The 15,798-nt window shown below is 41.3% G+C and overlaps 1 protein-coding gene across 2 annotated transcripts; it reads left to right on the top strand.

Annotated features, from left to right (window-relative positions):
• Positions 1-1,556: 1,556 nt before the first annotated feature.
• LOC146671705 (transmembrane protein 235) lies at positions 1,557-8,008 on the top strand. Of its 2 annotated transcripts, XM_085405213.1 has the most exons (5): positions 1,557-1,912; positions 1,997-2,044; positions 2,944-3,021; positions 3,479-3,616; positions 6,589-8,008. In XM_085405213.1, the coding sequence occupies exons 1-5, from the start codon at positions 1,861-1,863 to the stop codon at positions 6,831-6,833; spliced, it is 561 nt and encodes a 186-aa protein (XP_085261339.1). In that variant the 5' UTR covers positions 1,557-1,860; the 3' UTR covers positions 6,834-8,008. The 2 variants fall into 2 exon arrangements, with proteins under 2 accessions (XP_085261339.1, XP_085261338.1); XM_085405212.1 differs by having other exon boundaries at positions 1,557-2,044.
• Positions 8,009-15,798: the final 7,790 nt, after the last annotated feature.

Genomic DNA, 15,798 nt, shown 5'->3' with positions numbered 1-15,798 from the left:
GGTTTACGGATTCTGCATACAAACGTGAACACAGAGCGCGGACCCGACGCGTCAGAGTCAGATTTTGATGTGTCGGCGGGTCCGCGCTGTGTTTGCCTCTTTTTTTCCCGCTGGCTTCTGCAGCTGCAGGTTTCATAACTCTCTGTTTACATCTCTAATTAAGTCTCACATGTGTCAGCTTTCTTTTAATAGATACGAAATTATGGATATATACTGTTAAATGATCAGAATTGTAATATTTCTGACTGAGGCAAAACTTTCCAGATTCCAATCAAATTGAATCGGATCCTGTATCGAATCAAAAATGATTCTACAAATCAGTGACGATGCAGCCGTACTCAGCTTCCTAAGCATTTTCCCTTTCCAGTTCACAATCAATCCCACCCCTAGGTCAAAAATATGTATAGGACAATTGGCCTCATCTAATATTTTGTATGAACCTGTCCAGCTGTCCAGTGATTAAACGACAAGTAGATGGAGGCAGGACTTCACAGCAGGGGCATACTCCATAATGTGCTGTGCATTATCATATGTATATTATATATATTGCTCACTTATTGTATTTACCAACATCAAGGAGTTATGAGCAAAGAAAGGCCACACCATAGTGCATGTTTAAATAGGGAAAGTTTATTGATCAAAATGTATTACGCAGATACGCATTACATTTTTTTCAGCCCCCCAATCGAGAAAACAAAACCAATTACATGTTCAAAGCAACGGAACGGTGGCCCAATATCAGAGAGAACTCCACTCTTGAGTGAGCAGCGATGATTGAGCAGTCCGTTTTATTTTGCAGATTCAAGCTGCTCTTCAAAATTTTCACCACCAGATGTCACCGGAGAGGACTGTGTTGAAAAGCTTCGAGTAATGAACCGTTTTTCAATACAAGCTTCAGTGCTTCGGAAAGCTTCATTTGGCCATCACTACTACACGGGAATTGCCTCAAAACATCCTGCAGTGGCCAAGTCGGAGTCCAAACCTCACTCCAATTAAGAACAGTGGCAGGACTTGAAAATTGCCTTTTATTCACCATCCCCAGTGCAAGCTGACAGCTCCAGAGCAGTTTTACAAGGACGAATGGGGTGAAATGCTTGTCCAAACCCTCTAGCTGCAGTGAATTCAAACTTTGAAGTGGTGAATAGCATGTTTACATAATTTTGTTTTACAGCTGTGCTTAATTTGTATCATGTCATTAAGTTGTGAAGACGTTACATTAATTCATTTTCTTTGTCTCACTGAAAAAAAGCTTAATCACCTACCTTCTAGACCTTTTTTCCTACTTAAACTCACGTGTGTGTCACGTGGTTTTTTTTCGACACATCTATTGTTGCTCCAGCTATTCAAACAGCCTTTATTTGTTTATTAAATCGTTAATTTCTATTAATATTTTTGTCCTGTCTTTATTATATTACATGTATCTATATTAATCAAAATATAATTGCAAAATGTTACCGATCGACGTTCCACGGATGTAGTTTTATTTTGGAGATCGTCACCGGAAGTGCGTTGTTATATTCCCGCATTTTGACAATTTAAATTGATCGTGGAGCACTTACAGCCACCATGCACACGCCCGGGATCCCTACCTGTTATGCGATGGCACTGACAAAAAATATTTTTTCGTCTAATTTGTCTCGCTTTGCATTTTTTGTTTGACATTGCCGAGCCGGATTTCTTTTATTAATTTGTTTATTTTGCTCTAGAACTATATTTGTGGATGGGGAGCTGGCACTTTGCGGAGAAGGATTTAGCTGGAGCGCTTTTACGCATCTGAAATATTGGCGTGTCGTTGAAGATCCCATTTTACAACAATAAAGAAAGGAAAAATCTTCCCGTTGACGAGAAACTGTGCTTTATATGGGCTGCACGATGAAGTACGGACCGGTGGTTCTATCGGCTGGGCTTACAGGTTTGCTCAGTTTTTGCTTCCTCGCCGTAGCGATTGGGACTGATTATTGGTACATAATTGATGTGAACAAACCCAACTACACAGGTTCAGATGACCTGAGTTCCCATTCTGGACTGTGGAGAATTATTGAAGGTATGTCAGTTTAACTTCATCTTTAATGAGCTGTTATTGGGGTCTTTACAGCTGTGCGACTTGTTAAAAATCAGCCATCATATTCGCATAACTTTTGACCTGCGTCTCACAGAGGTAATTTTGAGAAGCCTCCTCAAAAAATTATAAAAGTTCATTCTGATTTGTGCAGATTTCAAATTGGCACACTAATAAATCCCTTGATTTCACTCTAGTTGGTTACATGCAGTGCTGCAGAGGTTTAACATTGTCTTTAGTTTCTGATGGATCAACAGCAGTCCCTCATTTAATCCTCATTGGTCTAATCTTAGGTGAACTTGATGCACGGAGAAGCTGATATCCCAGTGCCTTTATATTGGAAATGAGAAGCATGGGGATATTCTAAATGACGGACTACTCAAATTCTTGCAACATTACCTTGAATCCACAGAAATTCAATTCTCATGCAGTGAAATGAAGCCTGAAATGTTCTAATTGTGGAATAGAGTTTGGGTAGGAAAATGGCTTTTAACAGTAGCAACTTTTACCCCACACATACCAGTTTCTGCAGCCACCTGCAGGAGAACACACAGGAGACCAAGGAGAGCTTGTGAAGGATGGTTTTGGCACAGCTGCAATATATTGTGCTTCCAGCTTGAGGTCCCAAATGTGTTCTATTTGTTTCGGGCGGCACCCACAGTTCATGCAATAAATGCCAAGTAATGATCCAACATGAAACTAATCAGGCAGTGCTCACCTGGAGATTCCCTAGCAAAAAGGGAAACTATTATTTATTTTCTAATATTGTCTACTATTCCCACACTTAATACCACATTTTTTCACATCTAAGAGCAATTTTGCAAAGTCCCCAGGGCTCTGCCACTGGTCCTGTCATGTGTAACCTTTTCATTTGACATTTTCAGGAGCAAACTGGAGTTCAGTCACCCCCTTTTTCACAGCAAATATGTCCAACCTGACAGAGGCAGAAAGGCACCTTGTCGGTGAGTGGGTTCCTTGATCAAGTGATGCATTTTAAAATGGTAATGGTAGCCACACGGGAGTATGTTCTTGGCAGTAAGGATTAGAGGTCTGATTGGAAGCCCAAAACATCTGCATTTGCAAGATATGCTATGCAATTAATCACATCCTGCAAATTAACATGACGAGATTGGGGGTTTTTTCCCTCCAAGTGTGCTTTTGTAACTGCGCTTACTAGATAAAATCAGTTTTGTTAGGGTTTTCAGGAACACTTCCTGCTTGCAACGTTGACAAATAAAATGCAGTAATAAACTGTCCACTGTGGGAGAAGAACTCAATGGAGTCTCTGCTAGTTGATTTCAGTACTGACAATGGGAACAAAAAATCAGCAGGACCCTGGATGATGGGAGTCAATTGGAAAATCGCTGATTTAAAAAAAAAATATATATTTATATTTTTTTCAAATGTGTGTGTTTGCAGGCTTGCACAAAGTAGTGGTCATTTTGTTGCCTCTCAGCCTCGTCCTCCTGGTGTTTGGCTGGATCTTTGGACTTGTCAGCTCATTGGCCTCCAGTCCAAAGTTGCTGGCTGCGTCAGCATCCTACTTTCTCCTCTGCAGTAAGTCCCCACAGAATTCCCTTTGTTTTCTTTTTCTGAGCCCGGATTCACACCGTGTGCTCTTGCTTGTTTATGTCGGCGTGCAAGACGCACACCAAACGTCGAAACGCACGTGGGCGACACATCGTGGTCTTACAGGTACGTTGCGCGTGCATCTAAGAGACCCTGAGAAGCACGTTTTCAGCTGTTCTCTCTCACATCGGATTTGGTTGTGAGTAGAGGCTCCAGTAGTATCTAATTTCAGCCTTTATAGACATAAACTGTGTGCTTGAGCTGGCCGATGGCCAATGAGAAAACGGTGATTATAGTTATGTAAATATTTTATCTTGAAGAAGACGAATCGGCAGCAACGTATTAAATATCTCTGTGCGGACATTAAAAATCCCATTCAGCTTAATTGAGTTGAGTTAGGTAATGATCTTTTCACACAGACTGTTATTAGAGTGGTGAAGATGGGGATTTAATGGTGAAAATAAGGATCCGAGGCACAGAGCACTTTTGGACTGCTGTGAGCAGCACTTCTCTCTCCTTTCGGTCTGTTCCTTAGATTTTGTGAATAAACGATAAACAGCGTGACTATCTCCATTCAGATGCAGACATAATGGCACAGTGAGAGGTGATATGACGGCATCATTTGAGGCGCCACGTGCTAAAAGAACATATTCACTGAGCTCTACCATGTTGAAGTGTTTGGTGGGAATAAAACTAGTATGTCCAACCCAACTTAATCGGGTGCTAAATGCTCTTTAACTCGACATCCCTGACAGTGAAGTCTGGCATGTCGAATTGAACCCACCCGAGAATAGTACGAGTAATTGTTTGGTGGATTGATAGCTAGTGAGTCCTGTTTCTTGTCCGCTCTATCCAGACAGCACATCTCTACAACTCCCAGTTGCAAGAGCATTAATTATAACTTTGGGCGGCGTACCGACTTGATTCTCCTAACACAGTTTGTAAAGGTGGGGGGGGGGGGGTGATGTGTGAAAACAGCTTCAGTGTTTCCCTGTCACATTTGCATTAAATTAATCAGAATTGCAAGCTGGTTCCTGGTGAGCATGAACATAATTTTAGAAACCATACCACCAAACATTCTCAGCATGGAGACTGACGTAATTGATTGCAGCATGGAGGCTGATTGTTGATCACAATGAAGTGGCTCAAATTTACTGAAGAGCTTGTCATTGATTGAAAGATGCAGTCAGACTTCCTCCTGGAATTACCAGTGGGCACTTTCTGATGTCATTTTCCATCTGTCCTTTTTTGCAGGAATTGGTTGCGATAAATTCTATTACGCAGAAAGTTGCTCTTATTAAGAGTCAAATCAGAAACGCTCTCCTAAAAATGTAAGTGCAAATGTGTCATAATCACGCACAAATCACACGTGCTCTGCTTTTTTTTTTTTTTTTTTCCCCTCCTCCTTTAAATGGCAGTGGAAGGGCCTGCTTTTGTCATCAATACTGTAACACAAATGGGGTTTTTTGGGTTTTTTTTTTTTTGTTTTTTTGGGGTTTTTTTCCCCCTCTAGTGAAGGGTTCAGCTGTTGAGCAGCTGCCATAAATATCCATCAAAGAATCCATTTGATTAGGTCTGAACTCAAGTGGAATGAGATTGAATCTCTATTTGGTTGAAATTGAGGGTAAATGCGCAAATCTGTGACAGACATAGGACTTATTATACAGTGTGCCATCTCTGCTGACATGCTCAACCTCCAGTGTCACATAGAAACAGAGATAATTTAATGCTTTCTATCGAATGTCCTGTCCACGTGTGTACTCCAGGAGACCCGCAAGCACTAAGCTCTGCCACTTTCAAAACCACTGATCATATAAAAGAAAAGAAAGCGGGCATAATGGATGTCTGTGTTATTGTGCTTTCTCCCCTTATGCGGTGCATTCGCAGTAACTACGTATTTTAAGTTTGATATTTTGGTGAAGGTCTTCGTAATCCCACTCGCACCACATACTGCAGCACTGATGAATCTCTTTGGATTTTTCGGCGGGGGGCAACCTGCTATAAATATGAGCTATAGCAAAGCTGACATTTCTATCTCGGGAAATATGTAATAATGTCCTTCTTTAGCTGTTCAGCTCAAGGTTTAAAAAAAAAAAAAAAAAAAAAATACATTCACTTCATTCACATGGTGGTATTTTAATTAGTATTGCTTTGTCAAGTAAGCTCAACAGATGTTTACTAAATTCCTAGCGTGGCATCAGCGGTGTAACAGCATGAGTCTCACATAAAGTGTTGCACAGATAATGTACTGTACTTGGGAAATGCACACACTTTCTTTTTGCTGATGTGCAAATTAACCACAGTACATGCAAAGGAAGACCACAGCTGTGACTCTTTATTTGTTTTGGGGTTTTTTCTTCTGCATTTAAATCATCGGTAATTAACTAGATTTAATTGCAATTGACGACTGCTCAGACTGGTTTTTCCTCCCTATGAGTCTGACTAAAGGTCGACCTGAATTGCTTATTTAATGGCTCAATGTTTTGAGGTTGACGTTTAATGATGTTATTCTTGTCGGCTCGCCTCTGTGGCAATTGTTATGTGGGACATTTCATCTGTCCGTTTGGGAACACAAGAAATCAAAAAATATTAGAAGCACACTTAAGGCCAGACTAAATTTGGAGCCGCCTTTGTGGGCACGTTTCCTGAGACTGATTTGAATTGGCCGGCGCTTTAAATTGGTACACGTGAGCGCGTTTATGTCTATATTATCTTAAACAGTCTACTGAGCAAAGCATGCGTTGGGGGAAGTATTATTTGCTCATCAATGTGTCATTACTGTAATGACCTAACTGTAAAAGCCGATTAAGTGTGATGCATAAAGGTGATCATAGTGCTCAAGCGCTTTGTAATTTTCTTTCCCACTGATAGATCTGTTTCTCTGTTGCAGCTAAAAAGGGAATGTGTTAAAGTCTAATAAGGCCTTTGAGTTGATGAGCTGTCTGTCTGTGCTTCATCAGGTCTTTTCACCTTGTCTGGGGTTAGCGTCTACATCAAATACTCCAATCAGGCCATGGAGGAGTTCCAGCGAACTGTGCCCCCAGAGAATCTCGTCTATGTGAACGTGTCGTTTGGCTGGTCATTAGCCACAGCCTGGCTCTCCTACAGCCTGGAGGTGGCAACAGGCCTGCTGCTCATGCTGGCTGCCAGAATAACACAAATGAAGGGACATTATGACTCTGGTGTAGCCATTGCCATGTTGTAGAGTCGCACATTCTGGTTTCTGAGTGAAACTACAGAAATCTTCAATTTTTATCGACTTGATTTTATTTATTTGACTAAAACAGTTGGTCACACAGGCCAGGGGCCAAGAAGATAAACCATTCTGCAAGCTGGCTTTACAAAACTGCAACTGTAGATACAGAAGCTCTTGAACATCTGCTTCATCATTGTTTTCAGAGGCTAGCTGTGACATACTGTCCTTGTAGACCGTGATGTTGTAGAGTAAATCAAACCCAGACATGAAAACTAAGCTTACTCTTCCGAGTAGTTACTGTAAAGATTGGCAGTTTTATTTTCTTATTTATTTTTTTTAAATGTGTTCACATGTTTCAGGCTCGGTGCTGTATAATTTGGTAAGTTAAAGCTTTAAGCAAAGGACCAGTTATATTTTATGGTTTAATTGGTTTGATGCATGCTCGATAAGACTTGAGAGGACTCGAATATGGTTTAGTGTATTTAAGCATGTGTGCATCAGTAATGTTAAGTACTTCATTCAAGTGGAAACGCTGCTGATTCTGCAAAAGTAAACCACCAGGCATTAAAAAGCCACCCGGGAGACTAGACGGTATCAGACTGTAGTTTCTATCCTTTCTAATACTTTATAAAAGAATTACTGCTACACCGTTTCTCCAAATGCCAGGGGAAATTTGCATTGCACAGCTTTTTAAAACCTCCAAAGAAATGATGCAGACGTCAAGTCATTTGGTGCTGAGAGTTTGACTACAGCAACATCTAAATGTTAGTTTGTGCGTCTGTGTGAAACACTTCTGTAGCTAACCCACCAGTCCTTACATTAATCATGGAAATGAGGTTAAAGATAAATGCACTCCTGGGGCAACTGCAAGTTATTTTCAGCAGTAAAGAATATGTGCATGTGTCGCTGCCTGCTTTACTGTCGCCAATGACTCAATATTGTGAGATTCTGTCTGTTCTGGAAAGACTTTTCTCTGTAATTCAAATAAAGTGAACACTGTGAAAAACACAACATTAAGCATTTGCTGTAAGACTTTATGATGTCGTCGTCTTCCTCTTTTTTTTTTTTTTTTTTTTTTTTTCTTTTTTTTTTTTAAAAGCATTCATAACAGACCTTATGTTTTCATAACTGAGCAGCTGTGGCAGAAAAGCCAGATTGATGTTTCATATAACTTGCAAACAGAATTAAAAAGGAGAATATTACCTGTGATTTGAATAAAATTTCACAAATGTGTGACGATTTGTGACAGTTTGATTATTTAAAGCCACAACTGTTGTTGTGAGGAAATTTGATCACTTTCTTGTGCGGAGTAAATCACAACTGAACACCAGTAGGGCCAAAGAAAACTGTAAGTAACACAGTAGAGGCTCCTTATGGCTTCATCTGGAGCAGGGATGAAGGGCACCCCTCAGCCTGAGTATGTCATCTGTCAGGAGTTGGTGGAGCCAAGCTGATCTTGGAAAAAAACTTCCATCCTGAATGAAATGTGGCCTGTTTCTAAAGAGTGCTCATGCTCAACCAGAACCAGCAAGACTGCTTGCTGGACTCTGCTTTGTTAGACTCTTTTGCAATGGGTTATTTCAAAGGAAGGAAATACAGTGTAATCAAAACTATTGTTGGCATGTCAGGTGGCATAAAGGCGACATGATTATAGGTGAGCTTTAAAATCTTGACTTTCCTGTTAGTGTACCTTCAAAAAAAGCACAATAAACATCTATATATGCCAAATCGTTCACCACTATAGTTTAAATATAATTAATGCTGTCCATCTTTGCTGAGGACACACTCTCCAAAAAAGTTCAAAATCTTCTCAAGCATTTTACGTCTTTTTTTTTTTTTTTTTTTTTTTTTTTTTTGTCTTGAAGTTACTAGAATGTGGGCATCTGGTTTCTTTTGGTAGAGTCTGTGAATATAAATGAAGCCCCCAGACAGAAAAGGAAGAGTGTGGGGAGAGGGGAAAAAAAACTACTGGATATAGAGATGGCCTCAGAGGAATTCAGAGATGCCTGAACAATATGCTGCAACGCTGCTGTCCATAAAAGATGCATTCATTCATATGCAAAGCATCCTTGCAGAGTCAAATCTCTGTGTAATTGGTTATGATTATATAACACAGACTCAGGATAGTTAGTACTTTACTAACATTTACTTTGATAATTGCTGGAACAGCAGAAATAATACACTGCTCAAAAAAGAAATAAAGGACGATTATGCAAACACATCAGATCTCACTAGACAAAAAAAAATCATTCTGGATATCAATACTGATATGTATCATCTGGAGCCACGAGTACTGTGTTAGCAACAAAAGGATACCACTGACTTTGATGTAAAATGATTATTCTCAACCTACACAGGGCTAAATGCAAAGACATCCCAAAAAAAAAAAGTAGAATAAATAGATGCACCAAGCTCGCAACTCAAAATGGTACTCAGTAGTTTGTGTGGCCCCCATGTGCCGGACAATGAGTCCTAATGAGACAACGGATGGTGCCCTGGGAGAGGGGTGGTCTCCTCCAAAATCTGGACCAGGGCATCACTGAGCTCCTGCACTGTTTGAGGTACCACCTGGCAGCGTCGGATGGACTGAAGCATAATGTCCAAAGTTGTTATATTGGATTTAGTTCAGGTGAGCGTGGAGGCCGGTCAAGGGTATCAATTCCTTCATCCTTAAGGAACTGCCGCATGAGGCCAGGAAGAACTAAGGACCCACTGCACCAACGCAGGGCCTGATAATACGTTTAAGGATTTCATTCTGGTACCTAATAGAGGTCAAGGTGCCTCGCCAGACCATCACTGATCCACCACCAAACTGGTCACACTGAACAATGCTACAGGCAGTTCAATAAGAAGAGATTGTTAGAAGGAATTGAACATGGTTTACAGAATTCAGTTTGCGGTTAAAGTCCCAGAGCCCGTCACAGCAGAATGGGAGTTGTGACATTCCCACCAACAGAGTCTAGATGCTGGTGGAGATAAAGATGGAGACTTGAATTGAGCCTGAGTGACGGGAGAGGGGGTGATGTGGAGAAGATTGGTTTCATCAAGGCATCTGCAAGGAAGAATTACAGATGCACAGTGAGATTTAAAGTACACGGCATGAAGGCTGATTGGCCCGAAGGAGGCCACCAGAAAGCTGATTGGACTAGACCAGTGATGTCACAATCAGCTCGAAACGTGGGAAAGTGGAAGGGATGTAAAGCTTAGATTAGCCGCCAACACCTGGGAAACAGACAGATGTGTGACTACAGATCTTCCTTATTGAAGTTACGTATCATGGAGAAGATCACAATGTTCTCCACAGCTTCTTCGGACCCATTCACGTCTGTCACATGTGCTCAGGATGAACCTGCTCTCATCTGTGAAAAGAATAGGGTACCAGTGATGGACCTGCAAATTCTGGTAACCTCTGCTGCAAGCCCAAATAGACTCCGGGATACTGGGCAGCGTATAGGGCCCACAAGGTGATGTCAGGCACTCAGGCCAACCTCGTGAAGTCAGTTTTTGATTGACCGGTCAGAGACATTCACACCAGTGCCCTGCTGAAGCTTGTTTTGCAGGGCTCTGGTGCTCCTGAAACAGATATTGATCCTGGTGAGGACCTTAAGGACCTTCTGCTGCTCTGCTAATTTTTTTATAGACACGTTCCCAGTATTGATACATTGCAAAGAAATATAAACCATACAGGTTAAAAAGCTTCATTTTTGTTCAAAGAGAAAATGTGTTTACAGTAAAAAATCGAATGCATAAAACAACCTGAACTATCTGAAAGAAAACTCTAAAGGCTATTCATTATACTGCACATCCTCAGCTTTTAGCAGCCTACCTTCAACATAACTATAGGGTACCTGATAATAAGGGTCTTCCACTGGTTGCTTTCATAAACTGTGGCACAAGGAAAAAAAGTGATGGCCATAACATAAAATGCAATTTTGGCTAATAGTTTTGTAAGTGGAATTTTCAACCCCAGGATATGGACCTGCATTAAACACACTTCAAAATTATACAGCTCAGCACTCTAATGGGTAAAGGAGGGCAGAAGGCTTCGCTAAGGGTGCTCATGACAGAGATAGATGCTTAAGCATTAAAATGTGTGCTTGCGTTTGCCTAAATGTGATTTGCAACATGATCTCATGTGCGTCGGCGAGTCAATCAAAACCCAAACCATGAAACGTGTCCACTCAGCTGTTTGTTTAGCAGCTACTGGACCAGTTTCAGATGATACAGAGAGCAGAAAGCTATAAAAGGGGGACCAAAGCACAGTGGCTCAGTCTTGCAACCCTCTTTTATATATTAGGGCTGCTGAAATTCCATTAAACTTTTATGGAACATAATAATTCAATCCGCACTGGCAGAAGAACGCCAAAGCTGGTGCGAATCCATTACTCTTCAGGTTGCGGCCTTGTCCTAGACAGAGTGCAATAATTTTGTCTTAGACAACCTTTAGGCATTGAGTTTTAAGAATCCATTTTTTTTCTAACAGAAACGCTTTCTTTGATCAAAAGCGAGGCTGTTTTCTAAAACTTTCAAATATATTATCAATCAGTAAATTGATCCCATTCAAGAAGTCCTTGTGTGAGATTGATTTGCCGTGTCTTTGTAAACATTTGTCTTGTCATTGAAGTTCTGTTCTGGCCATGTTTCCAAGTTTAATCAGGCTTGTGTTTTTGTTTATGCCTGCACAGTTTGGCAAACGTTTCTGGCTAATATGACGTAGTTCCAACTATTTAGAAATTATAAACATCTGAACCCACTACTCAGGGGATCCAGGGGCTTATTTATGCAGGAAGTATTTTACTGGGATGGTTTCAGTCCACATATCCAATTAGAAGTAAGGGTCACTGCCTATCTGCACAAAATTGTTCTGAATAATCAGCTTTATTTCACAATGAGGCTCTTCTATACAGATAAGAGTGGTTTGTCTAACAATACCTGTCTATAGGGCACGAGAGATCACTGAATGATTTGAGGTTTATGAAATTATGTGAATCATGTGCTACAACCCTCACAAACAGTCACCAAATCTCAGCCTAAATTGACACCTATGGAAGGTTTTCTACTGAGGTGTTAGTCAACAAAACACAGACAGATCGGGGAGCAGGTGATAGCCCAGCACCTTACTAAGACACCTTATTTACTGTTGCTGTGAACAGTGAAGTTTCCATAATATAGTACATATTTCCCAAATATAGCACGATAACTCAGGCACGGTGGTTAGCACTGTTGCTGCACAGCAAGGAGCAAGAAGTGTCACGGCCTGCGGGATCGGCAAGGCACTGATCAGCATCTCTCTCCCCCTTCCCTGTTTTGCCGGGGCGGAACTCATGGCGGGTTCACGCCCTCGGTCCACGCCCTCCCGGATCATGCACACCTGGACCTCATCAGACCAGCTGGTATATCAGAAGGAGGAGATCAGCTGTTCAACGCTGGATTGTTGTGAGACCCTAGTCAGTACACGTCGAGCCCTAGTTTCCCACTCTTCCGTCTCAGAAAGTTAACATTTGTCTCTCTGTTCTAGATTCCCCGGACCCGTCCCCGTGTTTCCCCGTGTGGAGTGTGTAAGAGGTGACTGGTCACTAGCGGAGAGAGGTTGGCGTGAGCGCGTGTGTGATTCCCTTGTTTTCCCTGGAGCCCTGGAACCCCGCCTCTCACATCTTGTATATAGCACTGTCCTCGCACTGTCTGTAAATACACTCGGTGAAGATTTTGTGAATAAACCGTCTCTGTTAAAACACAACTCCGGAGTCCTGCGAGTGGATCCTCAGAGCAACCCGTGACAAGAAGGTCCTGAGTTCAATTCCACCATCAGGTCAGGGTCTTTCTGTGTGGAGTTTGCATGTTCTCCCAGTGTTTGCTTGGGTTCCCTCCAGGTACTCCGGCTTCCTCCCACCGGAGGACATGCAGTTAGTGGGGAGTGCAGTTGCCCATAGGAGTAAATGCGAACACAAATGGTTGTCTGTCCCTGTGTGTTAGCCCTGCAACAGACTGGCAACCTGTCCAGGGTGTACCCCGCCTCTCACCCTATGAGAGCTGGGATAGGCTCCAGCGCCCCCCGTGACCCTGAAAAGGATAAGTGGAAGCAAAAGGATGGATGGAACTCAGACATAATGTAATCCAACCATAACAGTTCTGTATTTTAAAGAAAGAGTAATTCAAAGAAAGATAGGAGACCATGTTGCACACAGGGGACAGGAGCTGTGAGACATAAATTAAACTGTTTCATCCATCGATTTCCCATGCTGTATGAAACTAGTGTGTTGTGCCTCTAGTCATTGCTTTCTTTCTGTAGTCTATCATTATAATGAATCTTCCACCCACTCTAATGTTACAGAAAAGCGAATACATCACGAGTCAAGCACAGCAACAGTCTTACTCACTGGGTATTGTCATACTGCTGGAGTGCCCTTGAAACGAAGCAAATTCGAGAACCGCACAGTGAAAAAAGGTCCAATTAACCAGCTGTGGAAGATTTAAAATGTATCAAGCCATTTTTGTGACACGTGCAAGACTGGAGGAGAGTGTTTTTATTAGTAAATGTTCCTCCATGGTTTGCCAGCTGTTGTTAAGTGTCAACACATTAAACAAAGAAAAAAGAATATAAAATAACATACTATTAAAAACGACCGTTGCGATGGAAAAGAAGGGCATTATGCAGCTACGACCGTGTTTATTTATTTATTTATTTTTCATTTCACATGGAGTAAAGATATTGAGCCACCACAATCGATCACATTCAGGGGTCCCCTGTAATTACAAGGGGAAGAAAAATGTTTTATGTGCCCAAACAAAGACCTCTCTTTGATATACAGCCTCAAGCTGTTAAGTGAAAGGCCCCCAGCACAGACACCAAACTGTGGAGTCTGATTTGGTGCATTGTAAGGGAAAATAGCAGACCCCTGAAGAGGAGACAAGTGAGAGGCACTGCCCAGCCTTCAAATCTTAGGAATGCACTAGTTGTATGCTATGCTATATAATACAACACAAACCAGCCACTTTGTTAGGTACACCAGCTCGCATATATATGATATGAAGCTCCCATTTCACCACATCCCAGGTGCTCTGTTGTTTTAAGATCTCATGACTGTGGAGGTGCTTTTATAAGAGTGAAACATGATTTTTGATCTGTTATCCTGCTGGGAGCACATCAGAAGATGGGTACGGTGTGGCAAAAAAGAGGGATGGACATGGTGAGCAACAATACTCAGGTAGGCTGTGGTGTTTAAATATCATTTCCTTGGGGATTAATAAAGTATTTTGATTCTAATTCTGATTAAAGAAATTGGTACAAAGCACAAATCAAGACTCATCTGACCAGGCAGCGTTTTTTCCAATTTGCTATTGTCTAGTTTTAATGACTTCCCTCAGTTTCCTGTTCTTAGTTGAAAGCTGATATGGTCTGGTGGTGCTGCTATAGCTGCTTACTAGTTTGATATGTTGTGCATTCAGTAATGCTTTGCATACCTTGATTGTAACAAGTGGTTATTTGAGTTCCTCTTGCCTTCCACTCAGCTCAAAAAAGCCTGGCCTTTCTCTTCTGTCTTCTGACATCAACAAGACATTTTCACCGAGAACGCTGCTGCTCGTTTTCTCTTTCTCAGACTATTCTCTGTAAATCTTAGAGGAAAATCCGAGTAAATCAAACCTTTTTTGAAAAACTCTGTTGCCATCAACAACCATGCGCATCCAAAGCCACTTAAATCCCCCTTTTTCTCCATTGTGATGCTCAGTTTGAACTTCACAGGTCGTCTTTCCGATGTTTACGTTCTAAATGCACTGAGCTGCACAGGTGTACCTGATAATGTGGCCGGGAAACCAGGCTGAAATCAATCATGCTGCAGATTCTGCTCATTTCCTCATATTTTTTATGCATTCTGTTTGCAGGTCAGCAAAGGGTCTGGCTGATTAATTCTCCAACACTTCTTTCTTCACATTTTGATTCACCTCATCTTTCTTCTCCATCTGCTGCGGCCGCAATTTAAATCCGTAACTTCCTTGGACACCTTAACCACATTGCATTGCTTCATTCTAATGCTGCCACTGAGGGTGGGTGTATGTAGCAGATGTCACAGGATTGAGTGGACTCATAAACTGAGGAGGGACTCAATCCCTGGAGGAATGTTTTCTCTTACCAGGGAACCACTTGAAAAGTTAATTAGACCTGTCCCTTGTTCAGTCAGCGCCAAAAGTAATAGGATAATTTTAGAAACTGAAAAAAACATGGATCTCATTTTCATTTGTTCCCTAGGAAAAAAAGAAAACGTCTTCTACTCAGGTAAGTGATAAAACTTGAGGGATTAGGATAAAGGCACATTGGCACAAAGAGAGTAAAAATGAAGAAAAAGATGAATTGCTACTACTGAAAAACTGGTTTGGGGACTCAAGTTGATGCAAACTATAGTCATAAAGACTGAGACTTTTTTCAATTTAATGCACTAAAAACTCCAGCAATAAAAATTACACAACACGAGGCAGACTTTAAAATTGTAGCCTTTCCCCAAAGATTCCTTGTTCCAGTATTTTGTCACTACATTTAAACTGCTCACTGCATTATAATGGCCAGTATGGGTATATCAGTTTACTGCGCTTGAAATAAAATTCTTATATACAAGCTCTGTGATGTGAGGATCTATTTTATTTCATGTAACACCCATTCTATTAAACCTGGGGGTGTATCTCTGTAACTGTAATTACTATCAACAGTAAAATCAAACAAATGTACTTTATCTTTGTGTATTTACTACATGCAACATACACATTTAAGTCACGAACAAAACTAAGCGTACCCCATGCTTCACTTGTAGACCCACTTTTAATAGCAAGAAATTAAAGTTATTGCTTTCTGCACAACTTTATCAGTGTCTCACATCACGGTGGAGGAATTTGGCCCACTCTTCTTTATGATGTTGCTTCAGAGGCTTATGAGGATTTGTTTATGCACAGCTCTCTTAAAGCCCCACCCCAGCATTTCACTTGG

This window comes from Rhamphochromis longiceps, linkage group LG4 (assembly GCF_057381845.1).
Source record: "Rhamphochromis longiceps isolate RC_006_pf linkage group LG4, R_longiceps_female_GT1.1, whole genome shotgun sequence".
NCBI lineage: Eukaryota > Metazoa > Chordata > Actinopteri > Cichliformes > Cichlidae > Rhamphochromis > Rhamphochromis longiceps.
The sequence above is the reverse complement of the archived record's forward strand: the minus strand, read 5'-3'. Positions and strand labels throughout refer to the sequence as shown.

What these genes read in the sequence shown, in the direction of transcription:
- LOC146671705 (XM_085405212.1), top strand. Translation starts at nt 1,861, where the DNA reads ATGGGCTGCACGATGAAGTACGGACCGGTGGTTCTATCGGCTGGGCTT. An exon ending in GGCAGAAAGGCACCTTGTCG is followed by an intron (nt 3,022 to 3,478) that starts GTGAGTGGGTTC and finishes GTGTGTTTGCAG; the next exon opens with GCTTGCACAAAGTAGTGGTC. An exon ending in ATCCTACTTTCTCCTCTGCA is followed by an intron (nt 3,617 to 6,588) that starts GTAAGTCCCCAC and finishes GTGCTTCATCAG; the next exon opens with GTCTTTTCACCTTGTCTGGG.